The 23533-nt window shown below is 38.5% G+C and overlaps 1 protein-coding gene across 8 annotated transcripts in view; it reads left to right on the forward strand.

Annotated features, from left to right (window-relative positions):
- The first annotated feature begins 2042 nt into the window (after positions 1-2042).
- si:dkey-151g10.3 (serine/threonine-protein kinase WNK3) overlaps positions 2043-23533 on the forward strand; it is a 45577-nt gene continuing 24086 nt past the window's right edge. For 4 of the 8 annotated variants that reach the window (XM_060894955.1, XM_060894957.1, XM_060894960.1 and 1 more), the window contains exons 1-2: positions 2046-2506; positions 11566-12427. In XM_060894955.1, coding sequence (XP_060750938.1) covers positions 11813-12427 — 615 coding nt within the window. In that variant the 5' untranslated portion in view covers positions 2046-2506; positions 11566-11812. Of the gene's footprint in view, positions 2507-11565; positions 12428-23533 lie in introns of all 8 variants that reach the window. The other 4 variants (XM_060894961.1, XM_060894958.1, XM_060894963.1 and 1 more) reach the window with 4 other exon arrangements.

Consider the following 23533-nt stretch of genomic DNA (forward strand, 5'->3'; position numbering starts at 1 on the left):
ATTCCAAAAATCTGTGCAATAGGCTGATGGAGATTGCTAAATTCTCTGTATTGTGTGCATGATCGTACCATGTGATGGACTGCTATTCTGTCCAGTACCCTGTACCCTACCTTGTGCTCACGAGTCTCCTGGGTTGGGAAACGGATGGATGGATGGATGGATGGATGGATGGATGGAAGATTTAGATAGTGTTGGGCTGTGTGGAAATTTGTGTGTACTGTCTACATGCATTGCACACGTGGACTTGGGGTAGTGTCTCCCTTTTTTTCTGGCAAATCAAATTGTATGGAGGGTTTATACATTTGCATGTGTCTACAGAGATGTTCTATGTCACATCAGTTTTGTCCTTGCTGTATGATTTGGGTCGGTAATGCTGAAACACTGTCTTGCCCCCAGAAACTTTTAATAGGGCTGGCCAGAGGAGGCCACAGCAAATCTTGTGGTGGCACCAAAAAAAAAATTAGTGTAGTGGGTGTTACAGTATACTTGTTTAGTTTTGTTTCTGGTTAATGTAACAATATCATCACTCATCTTTTTTGGTGGCTGTAGCGTGTGCTTCATTTTATTTATTTATTTATCAATCAATCACTTCATGAACTATTGGGAATTTTCATTATGCATTCAAATTCAAATTCATACTAGGGGTGGCCACAGGGGTGGCCAGAGTTTATACGTATCCCTTCTATTTTTATGGATGATAATACAACACATGCTGTGTTCAAAGAGACCAATGCATGCAAAACATTCACAGTTAACATCTATAGAGAGATCTTTGTTAATCAATGCCTTAGATGTATACTAAAAGGTCTATCGCCATTGAATTCATTGCTTTAAATATGGTAAAGGAGAAAACAAACACAAAAAAAGACTTTTATAAATGGCTTATTTTAATTCACCTAATTAAACTCCTGTCTGAACTCACTACATACAATTTCTAACATGTTAATATGCACAAAAAAATCTAATCAATTGCTAAAAAATATTATAAAAAATTATTTTAAGATAGGAAGAGGAAATGTTCATCCTCCAGCCATGGTTTTTGGAAAACCCAGGAAGTTTCTAGTGTGCAGCAAGAATCAAAAGTAATAAACAAACAAATGAACAGGCTAGAAAACAATTTAATAGATATTATTTCATAGATTTGGTGCTTTTTTTTATTTCCATTTTTTTTAATAAAATATTCTTAAATATTACATTTTAATTTGAAATTCGATTCAATTCAAGTGTATATTTATTCAAAATGACATTGAAGGGTTCTAAACCCTTGGTATTGTTGTAATAAGTACAATGTTTACATGGGATAACATAATGCGTCATTGTCACGTGTTCTTTCATGTGAAATCGTGTAAAAAAGTCAGCAAATTTGTGACTCGACTCAGAGTCATGTGACATTTAGTGCATATTAGTAATCGTGCCTGAATGGCCGGGCTTTGGATAAGCAATCTGTATCGTGAGCTTGAGAGAAATAATGCCGTATACAGTTCATACACGGGTTTAATTAAGCACTTGCCAATTAATTTTCCTCTTGCTGTGTGCAGATACCGTACGATTCGTCGTATCCGCGTTCCAGTGCGCGTTCGCGAGAGGCGTGTAGAGGCAGGAGCGCGCACTTTAAGTCAGTGCTGTTTACAATCCCACTGTAAAATGGGATGAAAAGACAGAAATAGGAAATATAGAAGTGTGTACATGAACGACGCTCTAACAGCAGTTTCCAAGTGAGCTATACTTGCATTTGTGACGTTATACTACAGTACAAGTAGCTCTCTAACACGTTTAATCTTCAGCAACATGCAGTTTTACAGGAGACATAAAAACTCTTGTCCTTGTTGTTACTAAATAATAATGAACGTCAGGGTGGACTTCAGGTTTTCCTATAACAGCACCACTTGTTTAGGTTTTATAGGGTACCTGTGCGACCTGCAGGTGTTTTCACACAGCTGTAACTGAGCGGTACTTTTGCTTTCTTTTCTACGGATAAAAAATGTCTACGATGCCTCTTATTTACTCGCGTGCGCGTTCCCGAGCAGGTGGGTAGACGCAGGAGCGCGCACATTCAGCCCTCCCCGTTCCGTCTACCCGGCTAAACACACCGAGATATGAGGAGAGACTGGTTCCGTGACAGCACTGCAACACCAGACACTACCGTGAACTATGTAAAAACAGGAAGAAGAAGACAAAATAAATTAAAACCTGGATCTATTCACCGCTCTGCATGAAAAACCGGAACGTTAGGAGTGTGCACGTGAGAATCCGTGTGCGCGCGCGCGCGAGCGCATTCACTGGGGATTTAAACACGGCGCTCAAACAACGGACGTAAATAAACGTTTTATAGCCAAAAAGGAATACACTCATTGTTTTGGGGGGGAAATGTTTTTAATCCTTGGCTATTTGACCATGTGTTGGAATTCACAGGACTGCAAAATGTTAAGGAATAAACAGTAAATAGCCCGCTTTTGTTCCCAGCCGTTAAATATAAACACAAAACGGTGGAAGATGCTTCATACCGGTGAGTAGACTATAACATCGATTTTATCCAATAAATAAGAAAACATTAACTAGAGGCTGTGTTAGCTGAGAGTATTTTAATAGCACGAACACACAGCAGTTCCAACCGTCTCACAGGAATCTTCCCTCAGGCTAATGTTAACAAGCTAACTGCTAATTCTGACAAGGTGCGTTTCAGACACGTACATCAACCGTTCTTCTGTCAATAATGGACTTTGCAGAACACAGCATTTATTGTGTAGTTCATGAAATTGTCTCAAAATAAACGTCTCTTTCAGTGTAGTAACAGGTAGCTACCATCCATAGAGCCGGTTATCACTGTTGCATCACCAGGTGTTAATGTTTCTGTCCACTGGAGTAAAAAATAAATACTGACGTTAAAGCGACGCTGTGAAACAACTTTACATTCACAACATGTACCCTTTCTAACAACAAACATTCCTTTTAAACAAATAACAAACATAAAAAACACGAACTCCTATGTTGTCTCTGACCTGCTCATGTTTAAAGGTGTTATTTTTATTTATCACTATTATGTAGAGCAATATAACAAATATAGTGGTATAAGGCATGACCCCAGGACAAAGATATTATGTGGTTAAGGAAATCATTTTTTGGAAAAGTTTGGGTTTTATTGAGCCTTACATTAATCATAGGGTTTGTCTCAATCAGTTTCCCAGCTCCCTGGATCATTAAACAGTATATGGTGAGAGCTGAACACTTATGACACAGTTTGCTCTGTAAGACTACAATCTCGTGTTGCAAAACATTTACGTTTACATTTACAGCATTTAGCAGACGCCCTTATCCAGAGCGACTTACATTTTTATCTCATTTTATACAACTGAGGGTTAAGGGCCTTGCTCAGGGGCCCAGCAGCGGCAGCCTGGTGGACCTGGGAATCGAACTCACAACCTTCTGATTGGTAGTCCTTCAGATCTTAACAGATGCAAACAGGGTTAAATTAAATTTGCTATTTATACATAACATTACTCAATTCCAGCCATTTCTTGTGCTGTTTTTTTGGCTTTCATTTAACAGCCATTTGTTTATATAGACAATCTTCTCTATAGGACATTGTTGCTCCTGTTGGTGGAGCTTTTTTAATTGATGGGAATGGGAAGGAGTCAAAAAGAGTTATTTTGTGTATTGCCATGAAAGGACCTGCGTATTAAGTGGCTCCACCCCTTTACAAGTGTTTAGCCTACCTCACAACACATTAAACTATACTTGTCAGCCCAAGCAATAACGGATTGCCAGGATTTTTCTTCACCACCTACTTTCAGGATTTTGTCAGCTGGCACCAATACAAAGTGCATGAATTTTACCCATTTCCTTACTTGCAAGAGAAATATAAAACCAAGACAGTGGCAAAACACTTATCACCCATACTTGCTGAACATCAGCAAGGTGATTTTTTTTTATAGAATCTTGGGCAGAACACTCCAGATTTTTAGAGAGCATTTGATTGGACTTCAGATCTCACGAGTAGCTGAAATGTGGAATAATATCATCAAAATTAATGATCTCTATAGAATCAGAAACAGAATCAGAATCAGAAAGAGCTTTTTTTGCCAGGTGGTAGAAGGAATCTGTACATTTTTAACGCATATGTCTTCTAAAAGCAAATTACATTATAGTTTTGGACTACACTGTCTTACAAATAACACTTGAGGCAAACATATTTGTACTAAAAGCCACCAAACATTATGCAGCTATGTCCCATGTTTACATTTTTATGAAATGAGAAATGTTGAGTTGAGTGTTCATGAATACAGTTTAAGTAATGAATGAGGATAGGATTATAAGTCTCTTAGCTTTTGGCTATGAGCTATGGTGTTCTGTTTTAGTGTTGCATGTAAAATATTATCTATTAGTCATTATCTATTTGTCTGGCTAGAGTCATTATCTTCTCCTTATTTGTTGTGACTCAAATTTTGCCTTAAACTCTATTTTGCTCGGCTTCTTCTGAATTTAACATACAACCAGACTACACATCAGCCGATGCCTGTAATGCAGCAAGGGTTAGTAGCTACAGCACTGAGGTGCGTCTCGACATTCACTGTTGCTATCCTATCTGCATGTGCTGCATCCGGATCGAGTAGCAACGTGCTGCCTGAACTGTACCATGCATGTGTTAATGTTTTATGACTCGATTTAATCTGCTGTACATGCATAAACATCACATGATATCAAACTTCACTTTACTTTGCTCTGTAATTCTATCTCATCTGACTCTTCAGAGTACAGCAAATAGTTATCCAGATTTAATGATATAAAACTGAAGGTCTTTTTTTTTTTTAAATCTTTGCTGTTTTTATGCAATCAGTGATAACTATAAATAAACAAAAGAAAGTGATCTGAGATTTTTACTCAAGCAAAAATATATATTCCTGAAATGGATTTAAATGCTTATTTAAAAGTATTTTCTTAGAAATACTCACTAGATAATGAGTCATCGTGCCATGTTAAGAAATCAGAATCGTTTGTGATCAAAACTAAGTGTTTGTCTGCGTTTAAACCAAAATCTCAGATAAGAAAAAAGTTACAATTATTATATGTCCTGAGATTCTCTAACTTGTAGGAAGGGACTGTAAAATAAATTCCATGGAGCTCATCAGTATTTGATTTGTTTCATGAACATTACTTAGGCCTGTATGTGTAATAAAATAAGTAATAATGTTACGACCCCACTGGCTATGCTTCCTGAACCCCACAAGCCTGGCTGGATTTCTCCAGCCCTAAGGATGTGTGTAGGATGTTCTATGGAAGTCCATCACCTAGATTAATTAAATGCTTTAAATTGGAACATCAGAATGAGGTTAGAAAATCATTATGTAACATTCATAAGTGTTTAATTCTTGTAATTGTGATGAACTGTGTGAGATTAGTAGCAAAGCTCCTCTACATGATCATGTGTGAGGTTGTAAGATGCTCAGCTCGCGTTGAAGCAAGACTTCCTCTGTACTTTTCACAAATCAACGCTTTTTGTACTTTTCACAGATTGCTGTATTTAAAGATTTTGAAACATGTGGGATGTGATTCATGTGATCCTTTACGTAGCTGGGATTTGTTGTCTATTTTGTAATCCTACCTATAACTAGAAACTGATTTTGAATTGATTTTTTGTTTCTTTTGCTTTCTTGAGGCTATTAATAATAAAAAAAAACTCAGTTTTATTACTAAATACACATTTTGTCTAATATTCATTCTAACATTCTTCTCTTTGCTTTCTAGTTTCCAAAATTTGTATTGCTTTTATTTTGCCTTTTTTTTGGTGGGGGATTCAATTCTTTTATTCATGTTCACACAACCACAGCATATTTTGTCAGTAAAGAAATCCCCCACAACTCTCACTCTTTTTATGTCCAACCCCCAACCCCAGTGTCTCATTGTTGTTTTCATTCACGCAAACACACACATTTTTCGCACCCTTAACCCACCCCCACAACTCGTCACCCTTTTCGTCTATGCCTTGATGTCCACCCTCCCGAAACACACAGAGACACACTGTGTCCCCTGGCTGCCTCTTTGTCTGCCTCAGTAAAAACAGCAGAGCTTGCTCAGGCCTGGCGGATTAACGTGTGTATACCCGTTAAGTGAGCGATGATGATAAAAACAAAAGGTGGGCAGAAGCAGGGAGGGTTCATCAATGTGCAGGCCCTGTTGTGTTTGGGTTTTCAGAGCTTTGTGGGAGCGAGAGACACTGCCTGTGAGAGAGATGATATGAACCACGCTGAGCACTTTACTGTGCCAGGGAACATCATGAGATGAGTAAAGCCTCACTTGATGAACTACTGCTCCACAGACACCTGTGAGAGCCTCGTCGTTTGTACAAACGAGTTAGGAAAGGTGTCAATCATGCCATACATTTTTGGCTCATATGTGCGTAATATATTTATGCTAATCACATTTCAGACACACCCATTCATTTCATTGTCCTCTATTATTACAGATGGGTTGGGTAGGGATGTGAATGCCATACTGATCATGTTTTGTAAGTCAGTCAGGTGTGTATGCACTAACAGGAAGAGATATTTTAGTGAAGGTTTTTTTTTTTTTTTTTACATTACTAGAGCAAGCTTAACTGTATGAAATGTGATAATTGGTTAAGATTTTGATTTATCAGCTGTTGAAGCATATAATTAAATAATTCATCTTATATCTTTACAAGGTTACGGACGTGTGCATCAGACCGTGTCCATCAGACAGAGGCGCACTGTTCTGTACTCATTCTGTCCAGTGGCTTTTATGAGAACTACTTGCCACGAGGACATACAGTAAACAAATCAGCTCCTGTTTAAACATGAACTTCCCCCTCTGTCATGTGTTGTCTGTTTTGCCTCTTTCCCTTTCACACGCAGGCACCTTTGTGTGCTTTCCAGTCTTTGATTTTCTCCCACTCTATTTGATAGGGTTATTAGAAATCTGATGGATTTATTCTGAACTGTAATATACCAGATCTGATGGTTGTATGTCTGTGCCTTTAACATTACATCAAAATAACATTGATCAAATTGGTGGGCAGCACCGTAGAGTGGCCACATCACAGCTCTAGAGTCTCCAATTTGATCCTGAGCCTCAGGTTACTGTCTATATAGAGTTTCTCTGTATGTTTTCCACTTCCTAGGCTATTAGGCTTCCTCTAGGTTCTCCGGTTTCCACCCACCTCCCAAAGACAAGCCATAAGGTGGTTGACCACTAGGTGTGAATTAGTGTGTGAACGTGTGTCTATAGTACGCTAGTGGACTGGAATCCCATTCAGAGTCAGATCTGGGATGACCAGGATACAGTATTTACTGAAGATAAATGAATAAATGTATACATTCTTTCAGCAATGCATTCTTTTTATGTTATAACTGGAACCTAATTTAATTGAAACTATAAGGTATTCTATATAAGGTGTTCTTTTTTATGGATGTAATACGATAAGATAAATTAAAGTGTGGTTTGTTCGATGTCTCATCTGCCTCATAGCAGTTCTCCTTTTCTCCAAAGCATTCTGTGGGAGTAATAATCATTACAGAGTGATATTTATGACATAACACCGTATGACACGTTAAAGTATATTCCTTTGACATACAGTAATGTGTTATCAGTAGGACTGAAAAAGCCCAAACTTTTACAAACTAAATCAGGAAGATAACGCCAACATGCAGGCCAGAATGCATTCCCGGTTCAAGAACGACTAAAGAACAACTAGGCTATAAGAAACTTGAAGCGAAATATAAAATTGACTGGAAACTAATAAATGCTTGAGAAATAATGTTTTTTTCAAGCCTGATGTGAACGGCTGAGTGCTGCTGGTTTTGGACAATTTCCCCTAGATGTAATTTTTTGTTCTTAATTACAGTCTTCAAAGTTCCTTTTGGGAACCACTGTGCAACAGGTTTCGGGTTCTATCTATCTTCATTGGAACACCTCAGGAAACTATTTGGGATTGTGGTTATGACCCGACTCCAACATCTGTGTGCCATCTGCTCTGCAGGTGATATCTGGATAAACCAGGGCTTAATGACCATTAGTAGAACCTGGCTTACTGCATGTCCTTAAGGAACATGAAGGCACGCATCAGCTAAAAGAGTGGTTGAGAAAGTGATAACAGTGTGCTCTTCATGTCTGGTATCTGATATTTGCACAGTAGAACTCAACAGTAGTGTAATTGATACTTTTGCATTGTGGCGAGTCTGATAAAGGAACCGCAGACAGGCAGCATACAGCTTAGACGGACTGTAAACAACCTCTTGGACGTACGTACAGTAGTTGTATCTGATTGTAATATTAAACATATTGGGTCTGAAAGAATTATTCAGCATTGTTAACATTTTAAAAACTGTGAACAAATATTTCCGAGACATATTTCTTCTTTCTCACCTGCTACCAAACATCACTGATTAGTATAAGATCTCCTCCAACTCGGTCACCTGATAACTTCAAACACTCACCTGTTTGCATACACACTGCACACATTAAACACCCTAAACACACCATGTTACTTATGCCAATGTTTGAACATAGCCTGCTTTATCAAAATTAACCCTCTCTACTGGGTTTTTTAGTTAAGCGTAGTCAATTTTCTATAATGGAAGCGATAAACGATCTATCCGATTCCTGATGCATACGATGGGCCGCAAGCATCTTCCCGACTCTTGCCACTGGACACAAGCAATATTTCTCCCAGTGGCATCTTAGAAACCTCTCTTGGTCAGAAATGGTGTGCATTCTTTTCTGAATAATTCATCAATATTTTTCATTTAGTTGTTTGCTTGGTAATAAAAATTTAACACATAGTACTTATAACGTGTGTTTACCCGAACTAGGCAAATTAGTTTGTACCCTTTCACTGCAAGTAGGCATCTAGACCGTTTTGTGTTTTAATGTAGAAAGCCGCATGCTGTGTGAAAAGCTTTTTAATCAATAACTTTTCAAAACAGAAACATTAAGCCAATGCAACAAACTGCACAGAACAAATTGCACTCACATATTGGAAAAATGGGAAACATGCCAAAGTCACATCCTCTTTAAAAGTTAGAGAATGCAGTATTAACCATTTAAAGTTTTTCACTTTTAAGAATCTACTTTCCAACCCATGTTAGTATTGATGGTTACAGTTTAGTTATACGGTTGCTTTAAAATGATATCAAGGAAGCCACACTGGTTCACAGGTTTATATTAATCTACTCAGTTTTTGTTTCTGTAGTAACCCAGCAGAGTCTTATAGGGTGGAAATTCATGTATTAAAAGCCTATTCTATTCTTTACAAACCACTGTAAACTATTATGCAAATGATTGTCTCATGGACAAATTACCATACAATATCATCGAGCAAGTTTATGAGACCTTCAAGCATGCTTTTGTTGAAAAATGATGCTGTTGTTGACACAGGCTGGGATAGCTTTTGTCATGTTAACAAAGCCCACACTTCCAGAATCCCAGTGTTCATGAAAGCATGAAATTTACAGATAAAATTCAACTGGATGGTTAGACGGCTGAATAAATGATTGAGAAACGTGTATGTTTTATTGTTCTGCCCCATAAATCACTCTCACTGATCCAGCCCTGAGTGATATTGCGTGTTGTTTAGCCAGTTATATGTTCTTGTTCAAAACAGGGTAAATGTTACAGGTGTCCGTTACTATAATTAGCCCCTTTGTTGAGCAGTCATCTGAGGTTGCACAAGGGTCTGCCTGATATGTACTGTCTATGTGGAGGACAGAGGCACGACTGCCTCAGACAGATGGACAGCGACAGTGGAGAGATTTTCACCCGAGGGGAGAGAGACAGAGACACACATGGGGGTAAACAAGAGACACAGAATAGACTGTCGAAGGCAGGCACTAAAACCAAGAAAGGATTTATGCTGTTTTTTATGACCAGATTAATGCTGGCTCAGGTTTCTTGTATGTTTTTTAAAAAGGATGATTCAGTGGAAATACAAATAGGATGTAGCAACCTGTAATGAAATGAATGTGAAAAGCAGTGGATAAAGATGTAGAGATTTTTAGGGCATAGATGGAGAGACGGATCCTAGACAGCACCCAGCTGTCCTAGGGTCGGGTCAATGAGAATAAAACCCCCAGAATCAATGAAAATGTACGGAAATATAAGGAAAATTCACATTGTCAGCTAGGATGCCGTGCTGTCTAAAGGGAAGACTGAAATACTGCTGACCACCTTTAATATACTTATTTACATTACGTTTCCCCTGACAATGATCCACAGCTTTTACTTTTTTTTTACAGGTCAATTTGGCATTCCCTTAAGCTTATAAATTATTGACATCTTAATAGCTTTAACTGCAGCATCCGTTTTTTAGTGAATCATGTCCGTTATGTGCCTCGCGGTCCAAACGCTACCTGGAATTTCCTAAGTCATTTTAAAAGTTAAGCTTCTGACATGATGCGATTGCCCTTACTGAGCACTCAGCCATGTAGGTGCTTTGGCATACCCAAAGTCTCTCCATACAGTTTTACATGTATATTAACTTTTTTTTATTATCTACAGTAGTGTCTTTTTTGACATAATTAAATTGTCAGTGGTGTCAGACTGTGAGTAGGGATTGTGAGCCATTAGGAAGTGAAGGCAATGCAAATGGAAGTGGAAGGCTGTCTACAGCAGGTGCTCTAAGAGCCACGAGGCCAGACCTTTTCACTCACATAAATAAATGTTAATGAGCCTGACTAACATTTCTTTCCAATTGGACAGACATAGAATCTCTGAGCACTTGCAGTGATTTGGAATCTGAAGGCCTTGTGCGTTATGTAAAGTGCTATAATGGGCTCATATACAGATCTGCTGAGTCATTATTGATCAGTCGGTTGTGGTGTGTGGATGAAGTAGAACTGCCTGTTATACTCTATAGTGTGTACACCTCTGTTAGATTGGTCTGAACATGTAAATTAATTTCCAAATCCAGTAACTGTAGCTGTTTCCATCCAAGGTGCAAATTTATGCACAAATATGGAGCACTGCATAAAACATTTTTAAATTCAGCACTGTTTAGATCCAGTTTTTGCATCTGGTGTTTCCATCCGGTGTTGTTCTATGCAAAATCCCCAAATTCACATAAAAATACATGAATGGAAGCACAGCTTGTGATGATAGTTCCGTCTACAAGGTTTATATTTATGCACCTGCACTAATAGATTATCATTAACAACTTTCTCCGTGGCCTTCCAGATAAAAATGAGTGTAGCCACTGACATGGTGTAGGTTTCTGCGAAGAGGTGTTTATTTAGAGACTCCACTGTCAGCAATTGCAAAATTGCAACAGTCAAAGCAAAAATGTTTAACTTAAGTTTTTATAAATCGCCAGGACAGAGGGATTTGCAAGGACTCTTAACATGTCAAGCAGCGTTTTAACATTCTTTATGTTTGTTCCACGATATTAAACATAATAAATGTATAAAAAGGTATGATGTGGTGTTTTTTAGCTTTCAGTTTCTAAATAGCTGACTATATTTGATGAACAGTTCAATCAGTTCAGTAGTATCAATCGATCCTGTACACATAGCACCTACTAAATTTTAATGATTTTATCTCTTTTTTTTTTTTTTTTAGGTTTTTCCTGAAGCTGTTGATTGAACAACTTAAAAGGAAGGCTTCCAGTGAGCAGCATTATTTTGGATTTTCAGCTGATGAATCTGTATTACATGACTGAAAAAGTAGGGTTCAGCAAGTAGAAGATGGATGGAAGATGAAAGCTTGACTAATAACTGCCCTAATTAGTATACCCCAGCAAGTGTTTTCTATGTGTCTGTGAACCAGACCAACCACAAAAAAGCCAGGAGTGAAGGAGTTTTTTGTCATGGCGACTGACCCAGGAGATCCCACTGGCACGGAGGACTCCGCCGGAGAGAAACCTGATGATGAGAGAGAGGAAGAGAACGGGTGGACAGGGAACCAATCAGCCAGCCAAAGGGAAAGCAGGAAACCGGAAAGAGGGGCTGGAAATGAGGAAGCCTCAGGAGCAAGAGTAGCAGGTGTTGAGAGAGAAGAAGGAGAAGCAGACGAGTCACAAGCGCAAACATCTCCAAAACGTCAGAACAAGCGCTTCTTCCGGAAGAGTGTGGAGCTCTGTGAGAAAGATGAGGTCTTGGAGGAGGAGGGCCTTCATAGCATCCCACACCCTGAGCTCCACGACTCAGACTCTGTCTTTAGTGCCGGAACTCTGCATGTCCTCACTGATGGCACACATGGTGGTGGCCTAGACCTGGAAAAGGGTGTCCCGTCGGTGCCCAGACTAAAGGGAAAGGAGCGCGAATCTGAGCAGGAGGAGGAGGCTGAAATGAAAGCTGTGGCCACATCACCCGGTGGCCGCTTTCTTAAATTCGACATCGAGCTTGGCCGAGGAGCTTTTAAGACCGTTTATAAAGGCTTGGACACAGAGACGTGGGTGGAAGTGGCCTGGTGTGAACTACAGGTAAGTGCTGCTGTGGAATAATTTTAGATAAGTACAATAATGTATGCTAGCATTGCTGTGTCTTAATATTTGTGCTGTATCTGAGTCAAATTCTACAAGCTCTACAGTACAGTTTGTAAATGATTACATAAATGATTAGTTGGATATAAGAGTCCACATTTATACTTTATTTGTCTGGTCAGTTCAGATGGGAGGAAGTGTCTATCGATTCATCCAAATTAGAAACGACTGCTGCTTTTAGCTGCTTTATGTTTTAAATATGGTAGAACTGAAATTACTGTATTTCTGTACTTTTTTTTAATTCTATTCATTTGCAATGCACAAAGTAGTCTGTTTGGAGAAAATAAAATAATATAAATTGTCAACTCACAAATGGATGAACAGGGATCCTTGAACAGGCTGCAGGTAACCAGTATAATAATCTGTAATTTTTGGACCGGTTTCAACTGTATCATGTTTTTCTTCCTAAGTGCTCCCGTCCAGCTAGAATGAATCAGGATGCTGTTTCTTGGGACTTAGTCTGGGCCTTTTGGAGAAATCTTAGCCTCTTGTATTCCTGTTATTCTTTCGAAACTTTTTCACAGTGGGGCGCCCTGAGACGCAAAGAGAAAAGAGCTTCAGAACCACAGCTGAATAGCTCCATAGTTTCCACGTCGAAACTATCCATGGGAGAATGGAGTAGATCCCACTCAGCACGCAGTGAAGTGCAGAAATTATGTGGTCAGCACAGTAGAGCTTCTGTCTTTAATGTAGACACTTTTGTCTGTTGTATGGTCCACAATACACTATTTTCTAGGAATGCCTTATTGCATAATTGATTCAGAAGATTTAGTTACTGTCAATACTGTCAGTGTATGCATGCACACAGCTGTTTGCGTAAGCATCTCTATCAAGCGTGGCGTTCTTGGGACATCACATGAATTAATGTTATGCACCAAACCAAATGAACCAAATTCCAAGGCAATATGTATAAAAATAAAAATAAAAAGTACACTGCAAATGATCTAACGTAACCATAAAACATTATAGATGTTTTATACAATATACAAGACAGGTTAATATCACAAAAATGCTGAAAGATGTAAACACCCCACAATCATGTTTAGAAGTCATTTTCAATCATTTTCATTTAGCTGAATCTGTGTTTAAGGGTCTTCAGGACCACTCAGAGAATATGAGAGACACATTGTGAAGATGTTTATAATCATTGGGGAAACAAATCTGTAACAGTGAAATGCTGACTGAGGAATGGAGGACAGTTGAGCATTTACCCTGGATTGTCTTTAGCTTCTGGGTGTGTTTAGTTGCTTTGTATGCAAGGCCTAGTCTGTTATGCATTTGAAGCTAATTCCACACTGTGGATCTGGCTAATCTCTGCATTTGGGTGCTGTGCCAGGCTCCATCATCCTTCCCCCTCGGTCAGCCTCGACATCAAGCTTAACAAAGTCGTAGGAGAGGAAACTGGACTGTGTAGCTATAACATCTATTAAACCCTGAAAGCTTTTATAATGAAAGGTTTTCACTACTGAAATGTAGTAAAATTAATAACAAAAGGAAAACAGTTCAAAAGGAAAAATTCTCTCCTGTGTGGTCCTTCCTGCTGTGTTGGAATATTCACCATCATATGACTTGTCCATGGCATCTCCAGGAAGTATAACATGGCAAATCTACATGATGTATGACGTAACACAGGCTCTAGCAGGAAGAAACTCGGCGTCTGTTTTGAGTAGTAATGGCTGATCACGAGTAATAGATTATGGATTAGCTTGTGTTTTTTTTTTTTTTTGTTCTTTTTTTTTTTGTTTTTCCATTCATTCCCACACTCTCACAAATAGTTTGACTAATAACATTGTTTCTACCTGCCCTTAATTTGTCAAAATAAATAAATGAAAGCAGCACCGTGCAAGCACTATTTATATTTCCGTGTTAATGATTGTGGCCTTTATTGATCCTGCAAGCGTTATTGCGTTCGATCCCACCCACAAGTAAAAATAAATAAATAAAAAACACCCTCCAGTTTAGATTATATAGAGCCATACGGGGTGATTTAACACCCTGCCATTATATCTACGCTAATTTATAATATAACCTGATGATAAAAGTGCTGGAGGTAGTATCAGTGTGGCAGAGCTGTGTGTGAACCTGCCATGAGCAACAGGGTGTGAAGTAAGTGTGTGTGTGTCTGTGTGTGTGTGAGAGAGAGAGAGTTAGAGGGACAAGCCAAACAGAGGATCAACATGGCATCATTACTGTGTGGTTAATTTCCATGGATCGATCTCTCTATCTCTCTCTCTCTCTCTCTTTCTCTCTCTCACTCACTCTCACTCTGTGTCTCTGTCTCACTCTCTCTCACTCTCTCTTTCTGTCTCTTTCACTCTCACTCTTTCTCACTGTCTCTCTCTCTTTTTCCCCGTCTATCTTTAACAGACATGCATACACTATGCCCCAAATTATGAGCACTTTTAAATGGCTCACATCAGTAGCAAAGTCATTTAGAAATTTAAAAACCCAACACCCCATTTAGTAATCAATATAAAAAGTGATACGCATATATAAATAGTGTGTTACCCTTTAAGAGCATAGTTGCTCCACATACAGTTGCTTCAGTACTACAGTGTGAGTAGTACACAAGTCGATTCTATAGCATTCAGCACTTTAGATTTTGTGTTTTAAGTAACTCCTCAATAATCAGATGCTGTTTTTACCTTTAGGCAAGTCAAATTGCCGTGTCAAAAATTACAGCCTATTTAAACAATATGAAAAACAGCTGCACACGCAAGAGCATTCTACTAAAATACAGGCGATGGAGATCATTGTCAACATGCATCTTGTAAATAAGAAGCAGAGCCTCAGATGTGGTTCTTTATTCTGCTTGTTATTTTTTAAGTTGAGTAATAAGTACATTTACATGCAGGAGACATGAAGCACTGAACCGTATGCAGGATTCGACAGATGGGCTGTTCAAACGTACTTTAAAAAACCACTGCATGCTTTTCATTGCTGTGATTATTTCCTATCAGCAGTAAAACACAGCAGACGTCACGCTCCGTTTGCACAGGTTTCATCATCTGCTTCTCGTTGCTTGATTCAATCAGTTCCAAATTCTATTTAGATTTGTTTATTTGTTCCCAATGGAAATTTGGCTCACCTGTATTTATGAATTCAATCTGGCTTCAGCTCATTTGGACCTTTTCGAATGCTAAATTGCTTGCTTTTACTAGTTCCTGACTAGTTCTTCTCGAAATACCGAATAATGAAACGAAATCCTGTTAATCTCTAACAGCAGAAGTCTTATCAAAGACGTTGTTTTATGTGGTTTAATCTGACAAAAGTGCAGTATAATAAAAGCTCTTCTGTGGGATTAGATTAAAAGGGTCTTGGGTGCCTGTGACCCTGTAGCTGGTTCACTGGTTGTCCTGTCTTGAACTGGTCACTGGTTGACCCATTTTTCCTGCTTCCTGTTGTCAAGAACTGGCTATTCTCTTGCTTCCTATTAAATCCCACATTTTGACATGTGCCATCATAGCAAGATAAGCAACCTTATTCCCGTCACATCAGTGGTCACTCACCGTCACAAAGACTTCTCTCTGAAAGTGCCTCCAGTTTAGGGTTAAATTAGGAACGGCTTAGACTAAAGCGACCTTAAGATACCTGTTTTATATATCATTTATTGACAGCTCACAAATATCTGTTTAAAAAAAAGAGTTTTTCCTGTCGTGGTAATTTTCTAGAAAGTATTTACCCCCGGGTTAGAATTACGCTTGAATAACAAACATAATTCATATTTAATCATAATTTATTTGCAGGAATTCCTTTGCTGCAAATAAATACACAAACCTATAGCTATGAATAGTGTGTACTCAAAAGAAACTCGGGGATTAGCTGTTATAATTCACCTTAAAAGACTAGGAAATGGAAATTCACAGTGGCTCAGATTTCTTCTCTCTTTTTCTATGCTTATTTCACCTCCTGTGTGTCCTTGAAGCACTTACAGCACTTTTCCTACAGAACTAGTTAATGTGGCATGACATTCTGTGTGAATTTTCTGTGTAGTGCAGCTTATTAATTACGCACTTTACAGGGCATTGAAACATCTAACATGTGCATTGCTTTGCATATGTTGCTATATATATATATATATATATGTGGATATAATGTATATGCTGGTATGTATCATGTTCATTGCAGGGAGGTTGGTTGTTTGTGTATTTCTCTGATGTCATGTGTGGAATATTTGTGTGTGTGAAAGGTGTGAATGAAGATAATTACAGTGGGTACCTATCAGGTCGGAACAAAAGGTTTGCATAGACAGCACAACCCATGCAGAAAGACAGATGGCCGAATGTATTCGAGCCAGAACAGCCCGACTAGTCTGTCCCAGAGCATCCTCGGACAGAACATAGGCACATCCAAGTTTACGCATGAAGCATATTAGTTCTCTAGCTAAGTGGCTCTAACAGTCAGATGGAGGATATCTAAAGGGGTTTATGAAAGCCATCCAGGGGTCTGTGATTTTGTAATTTTGTTACAGCAGTGGTCCACCATCCTTAACGTTACATTTATGATTGAGCTCCTACGTTTTGTCATTAGCTTGCTTGACTGGTTACTGAAATGGATTCAATCCAAACTTCTCTAACTGAAAACCAAGAAGGGCCTTGATTAATGCCATCTTGGACCATCATTGACACTGGTCTTAAGAATGCTCATGTGGTACAACCGCATGATCAATCTTTCCCTTATATGCTTAAAATGCAGGCAAAGTATTACAAGCAAATTAAGACACAAACCTAATTTGTAATAGGAAAAATTACAAATAAAGGAATATAAAATAAAGGAAATAAAGTAAAAAATATGAACCTTGTGTGCACTATTTATTTTTATTTACTGTATGTCCTTACTTGCCTCCTTTATTGCACACCATTATTCAACTCATAAACCTGATGAAAAAAATATTAGTATCTACTTGAGCATGCAGTATTGTATCAGTTATAAATATTTCATCTGCAGAATATTTTTATTTTGAATTTTAACACCGTTATTGTCACTATTAGTTATGCCACATGATGGATAGTCACACCAAATGACTTTTTTTTTTTAAAAAGTGGAGAGATGAAGTTGTGAGGTGAAGTTTTAAGAAGTGTTCTACACCACATGCATATTAATCTTTATAATTAGCACGCTCTTCAACAGCTTTTTGTTTTTGTTTAAACGTCAATCATCATGTAGGTTTATTTTCACTTTAGATTGCTGCCTGCTTTGAAAACATAACCCACAATGCTGTTAGACTACCTGGTTATTGTGGTTCAAAGCGGTGCAAACATATCATCTTCCAAAGCTTCAGGTTTCACCCCTATACTACCATCGGCAGCATCACACTCAGCATCTTGTTGATTGCTAAGTAACCAAACCAAGGCACTAACTAGCCATGCCCAAGATCTGCTCAGCTGTGTCATATGGCTGCATTCCATTCTGGAACTTTGAATCCAAAATTTGCTGCCTCAGCTGATTCTACACTAGGCTTTCTCAGTATGAAGCTGACTACCACTGAAAAATTGTAAGTGACCATAGAATGAATAAAAATACAACGTCAGCCAACAGAAATTTGTCAGTGTTAGAATTATAGGTCTGCACACTGAGTAGTAGGACATTGGATGTGGAATGGTGATGGAAAATATTACACAATTTTAGCACAGATTTTGACTTTGATTGTCAGCATTAACATAATCAATGCTAAATAATATCTAAAGAAAATAAAACAAGCTCTGAAATAACAGATGCTGTATAGCCTTTTGCAGCTTCAGCTTGTACCTTGTTTGTGTGATTGGTCATAGATTATGGTAATCTAATCCTGGCAACCAGCTTCTAAATTGCTTAGAGACTGTACACGCACGCGCACACACATACATGCATACACTTTCACTCTGCATATAAAGTGTAGAATTGCCCATGCTGGCTGATATTGTGTTGCCTTTACTACCATAGCTTGGTGTATGTGGTTGTAATGTGAGCTCTATTCACCCCTCCTTCTACCATCTGAAAGCCCCTGAAGACACATAGATATACAGAGATGGAAGAACACAATTAACTCAGCAATTCCCCACGAGCCAGGCATTCCATTAAGCCTGAGTGTTTACAGTGAAAATGAAACTACGAGATCATATTTGAGTGAGAGAAGGAAGTGTACTAAGCTGCTGACTGCACACCACTTTCCTCTTGGCTCTCTAGCGAGATCAATGAGCCAGCTCTTTCTGAGAGCACCTGACCACGACAACTCAACCAAATGGGGGGGCATAACCAAATTATGCTCTCAGAAGGAAATGTTCCAAGAACGGTCCAAGCCTTGTAGCCTGGACCAGATGCGCTGTCTTGGGCTTGAACGTGTATGTGGAGACCCTTACAGCTCACCTACTATGCCCCTTTTCCACCAAAAAGAACCGGGTGCTGGTTCAGAGCTAGCACTGGTGCTGGTTCAAAACTGGTTCCACTGGTGAACCTTCTAAGAACCGGTTTGCCTTTCCACCGGGTATAGGGCCGTCACAGTGCCGAGTCTGACGTCACTGTATACGTGTCACGTGTGCCAGCAACTTTAGCGCAGCAGCGGCAAACAGAAATACATCAACAATGGTGGATGTTGCTTTACTGTTAATGCTCATGGCTTTGTGAACCTAAATTAGCATCCAAATGCGGCGAATCCAACTTGTACGTGCAGCTCCATGTAATCTGTATAAACGGAGGTTGTTATCGAGAAAGTACATAACGTTATTTTATCATTAACACAGAAAAAAGTTAGCCTTAGCATGTAGCTACTTACTATCATGTGTGCGGATAATGTATCATATTGCAGTAAAGTAAAAGTGTATTAAACATTAGTATACTCAAGTTACATTATCAAATGCGCTAACAGTAGCCCCGCCCACAGCCCCTGACACAAGCGGTTCTTAAGTCTATACCAGCAACGTTTTGGTACTACTTAAGAACCACTTTACCTGGTTCAGAGCCGGTGCTTTGGCTGTCGAAAAAGAAAGAACTGGTTCTAAATTAGGCTCTGGCTCCGAACCAGCACTCAAACTGCCTCGGTGGAAAAGGGGCACTAGATCAGTTTTTAGAGCACTTTATAGTGACAGAGATGCTTCTCTGTCTAAGCAGAGATTGGCCCACTGGGTTAAATAGGTCACCACCACAGCCCACAAACATGAGATGCTATTCCACAAGAAGTCTCGTATCTTCTTGGGCTTTGCTGACACACATGCTGTTCCAGGAGATGTTTCAACACATATTGCTCAAGATTCTATAGGATCAACATCACTCCTCATAGTCTGAGTGCCTGTGTGTGGCAATCATTTCCGGACATTTACCCAGATGTACCAGTAAACCATCAGGTTTTCCTGTCATTCAGAACCACACGACGTACGCTATTAAGAGCAAATACTATGTCACAATGTTGAAGGCCGTGAAATGGTGTGCACATGAACAAGGATTTCCAGATGTTATGTACTACTCCTAATGGTTATCCATTTTGTTTACAGCACATCATTTACATTCGTAAAGAGTTTAATTTAAGTGGTAATCATGGCACGAATAACAGCTTAGAAAAAAATAGACATTATGGCTTTATTAACATAAAATACAACAAAATACAGATTTAGTAGAAACAGGTTTGCTAATATTCACATAAATGACAATTGGAGCACCTTGTTTCTCAAGTTGGATTGACATTAGCAGAAATGTTATCCACTTATTATGTATTACCACTAAAATGCTATGTATCTTTGTATGGAATTAACTAACTTGACTAACGAGTGCAACTCTGTTATGTGCAAGAATGTGACCTAGTTATCTGGCTTTATTAGCTAATTTGGGCGACCATTTTACTACTCTTAAGGCAATATAAATTGGACATGCTAATTAAATTTAGGCAAGGCAAGTTTAGCCGTTTATCCAGAACCTTCTTCTGGAAAGGTGTCTGATTTATTAGTAAAACAAATGTGTTTATGAACTCTTTTCCGATTCAGACACCCAAAAGCATATCCTGTCATTTTAGAAGACAGATTGTGGCTTGCAAAAAAAATCTTAAAAATCCCTGTAGCCACCCGCTTTGTTTTTGCGACATCAGTGATGCGCATCACTCAGGAGTCTACAAGCTTGTCATAAGCATCTCATGTTGTATCCGTTGTTGTATTCAATATGCAGCCTGATATCTCTCCTAATTGTGTGGCAGTGTGATTGTGAGTTTTCTTCTGAATTCCCACATGCTCAGCACAAAAGGCCTCATCAGCCTCCTTCCCTGTTCTCGGTCACTCCCTTAGTACACCTTCTTTATCAATCTGTTTTTCTCTTTCTCTGAGTTTCATCAGCTTAAAGGTTAGCCCTTTATGTCTCTTCCTCTGTCTGGAACACCAACACTTTTTTCCGACCATTACGCTAAGTGCATAATGTATAATCGTATTAGAGGCCATTTTAAAGCAGGGACCATAAGGATAATTCTAGATTTTAAAATGTTTTCAGAAAGTGACACTTGGTTTTAGGAGCAAGCAACAGCAGTTTTTCCTTGACGTTGCATGCCAGAAGTTTTGCTCATAAAGTTATTAATAGTTAGATGCTAACTAGTGGTGAATAATGATATCATGTACAAATTAGTGTATACGTATGAGTGTTTTCTGTCACATGAATAATTAATTGAAAAAGATTACTAAACAATACCGGTTTTGACTTGACTCGGAAAGATGGACTCGGACACTGTGTCAGAAGACAGAATGCTCGGACAACACACACACACACAGATGGGCATGAACACAAATCCTAGACACAGAGGCACCATCCCAGACATATATGCAACAAGGAGTGTTCCAGGCAAACCGCATGCAAACACATGGATGCTTAGGCAGACACTAACACAACATGACACCTGAACAACCTTAAGCTCAGCAGATACACTCCTGCTAATGCTGGAAGATCTAGGAAACCCTACTGACCTAGAGAGAAGCAGAAAAAGGCAATAGACATCTCAGGATACCCCATTAAATAAAAAGACACAGAAAGTAGTGGAAACTACTCGCACAAACACCACACTGAAACACTGGATGTAAACCGAGATACTATAAACACTAAGTGGTTTGTGTGCATGCTGGTGTTCTCGCAGTGTGTTTTGAAAGGAGGAAAGAGATGCATGAGCAGTGTGCATTTTAGTAGAATTCAGGGGAGTTTGATTTAAGAGGTTTAGGGAGTTAAGTAGTCCATGCAAGATAAGGGACAAACAATACATCATCAGTCAGACAGACCGGATATTTTAAGAGCACGGGTTCTCAAACCTTCTGTGGACGTGGTCCGCTTTCAGTACAAAATTAAAACGTGTACAATAATAATGTGCCTGTTCATTTGAAACTTTCACCTACAAAACACATTAAGTCTAAGTCCACATCATTATTATTTATATTTTATTTGTTTCTTTGTTCATTTATACATGCATTCATTCATTCATTCGTTGAGTTTTGGATTAAACCCATTCATTTCAAAGGGCCAATCATATCATAATTACAAGAAATATAATGAATATAAAAACTTATAACTGTAAACATTTTAATAACGTTGATTTTACATTTACAAATAAAAAATACAGTTACACAAAATTTCAAATAACTGAAAAATCTTTACGTCGTTCATATCACATCACAACACTTAATAATGAAGCCATGTTATTCCCTTTCTAAACCATACGCAGAAATCAATCTAGATTGTGTTTCTCTTCACTAAACCAATTTGTTGGTTTTTTTTGTGGCACAATACAGGGTTGTGTTGTGCTTCTCCTGCTTATCCTTCTATGTTCGGTTGTGCTGTTTTAGGGGGGTTTGTCATGCTCATTAGTTTCCTGACCTCTTTGTCCCTTCGAACTACAGAGGTCAGAATTAACCAATGCCGACCAATACCAGGGGAATAACGGGGTCAATTAATCACAATACATTATGTGCTTCTTGTATAATAGCAAAATTTGCCAAATGTCCCCAAAACCCTAACAGATGGTAGGCATGACTCTACTTCTTTATAGTGGATTCATGTTTATGTAATGGGTTTGTGCTCAGTGTTTATGCCAAACGTCTTTGTCTGGCCCTTTATTTATCTGTATGCTTTGAGCATTTATCCTTCATTAGATACTAGAGCTCTGAAGTCTCTGGAGAAAAAAGAGAAGGTCAAAGGTTGAAGAGGGTTAGAAACAACACAATTGCTCTGCCTAATTATTTATTCCAAAAAATCTTTTTTCTATCACCATTTATCACATCAATACTTTGACATTACAGACAGACCATTTGTGATACTTGGATTTTTTTTTATTATTTTTTTTTTTTTTTGCAAAAGCACTCCTTTCCTATTCCTTTATTAAAGGCACAAACCTTTAGTATTCAGATTCAGAAAATATTTTGGAAAACGTATGGACATTTTGTTGTCAGAGTAAGGATCACTTAAACTCAAGATTTTGTTTTCCTTTCCCTTATTTTCTCCAAGAGGTTTAGAAACTGATATTGAAATGTGGTCTCTTGGCAGAAGGTACCATAATTTCTTTAGTTATGTGGCCAGACAGTTTCTGACCTTAGATCCAATTTCAGTAACTTAACACATCTCTTTTAAAGCATATAAAATTCATTTAATGATCGTACTTTGTATAGGAGGGACAGGATTATTTTCTGTACTGTTAATTAGAGAATCACTAGCCTATGATGGGCATCATTTCTTTTGGACTGTACTTTCCTCATGAACATATTTAAACCTGGCATGACCTGGAAGCATGAGGAAGGATCTCTGCCATATTTCTGTGTGTTTTGAAATGTTGTTCTACGTGTTTCGGAGTGCTTTGAAAACTCTTGACATCTTTGCATGCCAAGGTTACGATGGATTTTGCATGTGGCTGTATATTTAGCTCAGAGTATTTCCACTTTGTGAAATTTCCAGTGCAATCTGGATTCTGGGTATATCCTCCATTCTGGGAAAATCCTTTTACCACTTTTACCAGCTACCGCTGGGTGTTGCCTCTCCGAGACTTAACACAACTTTACTCCATCTGCTGGTCAGTAGCAGTATTGCAAATCAGCAGATGGAGTAAAGTTGTTTGAAGTC

Source organism: Tachysurus vachellii, chromosome 19, assembly GCF_030014155.1.
Source record: "Tachysurus vachellii isolate PV-2020 chromosome 19, HZAU_Pvac_v1, whole genome shotgun sequence".
Lineage (NCBI taxonomy): Eukaryota > Metazoa > Chordata > Actinopteri > Siluriformes > Bagridae > Tachysurus > Tachysurus vachellii.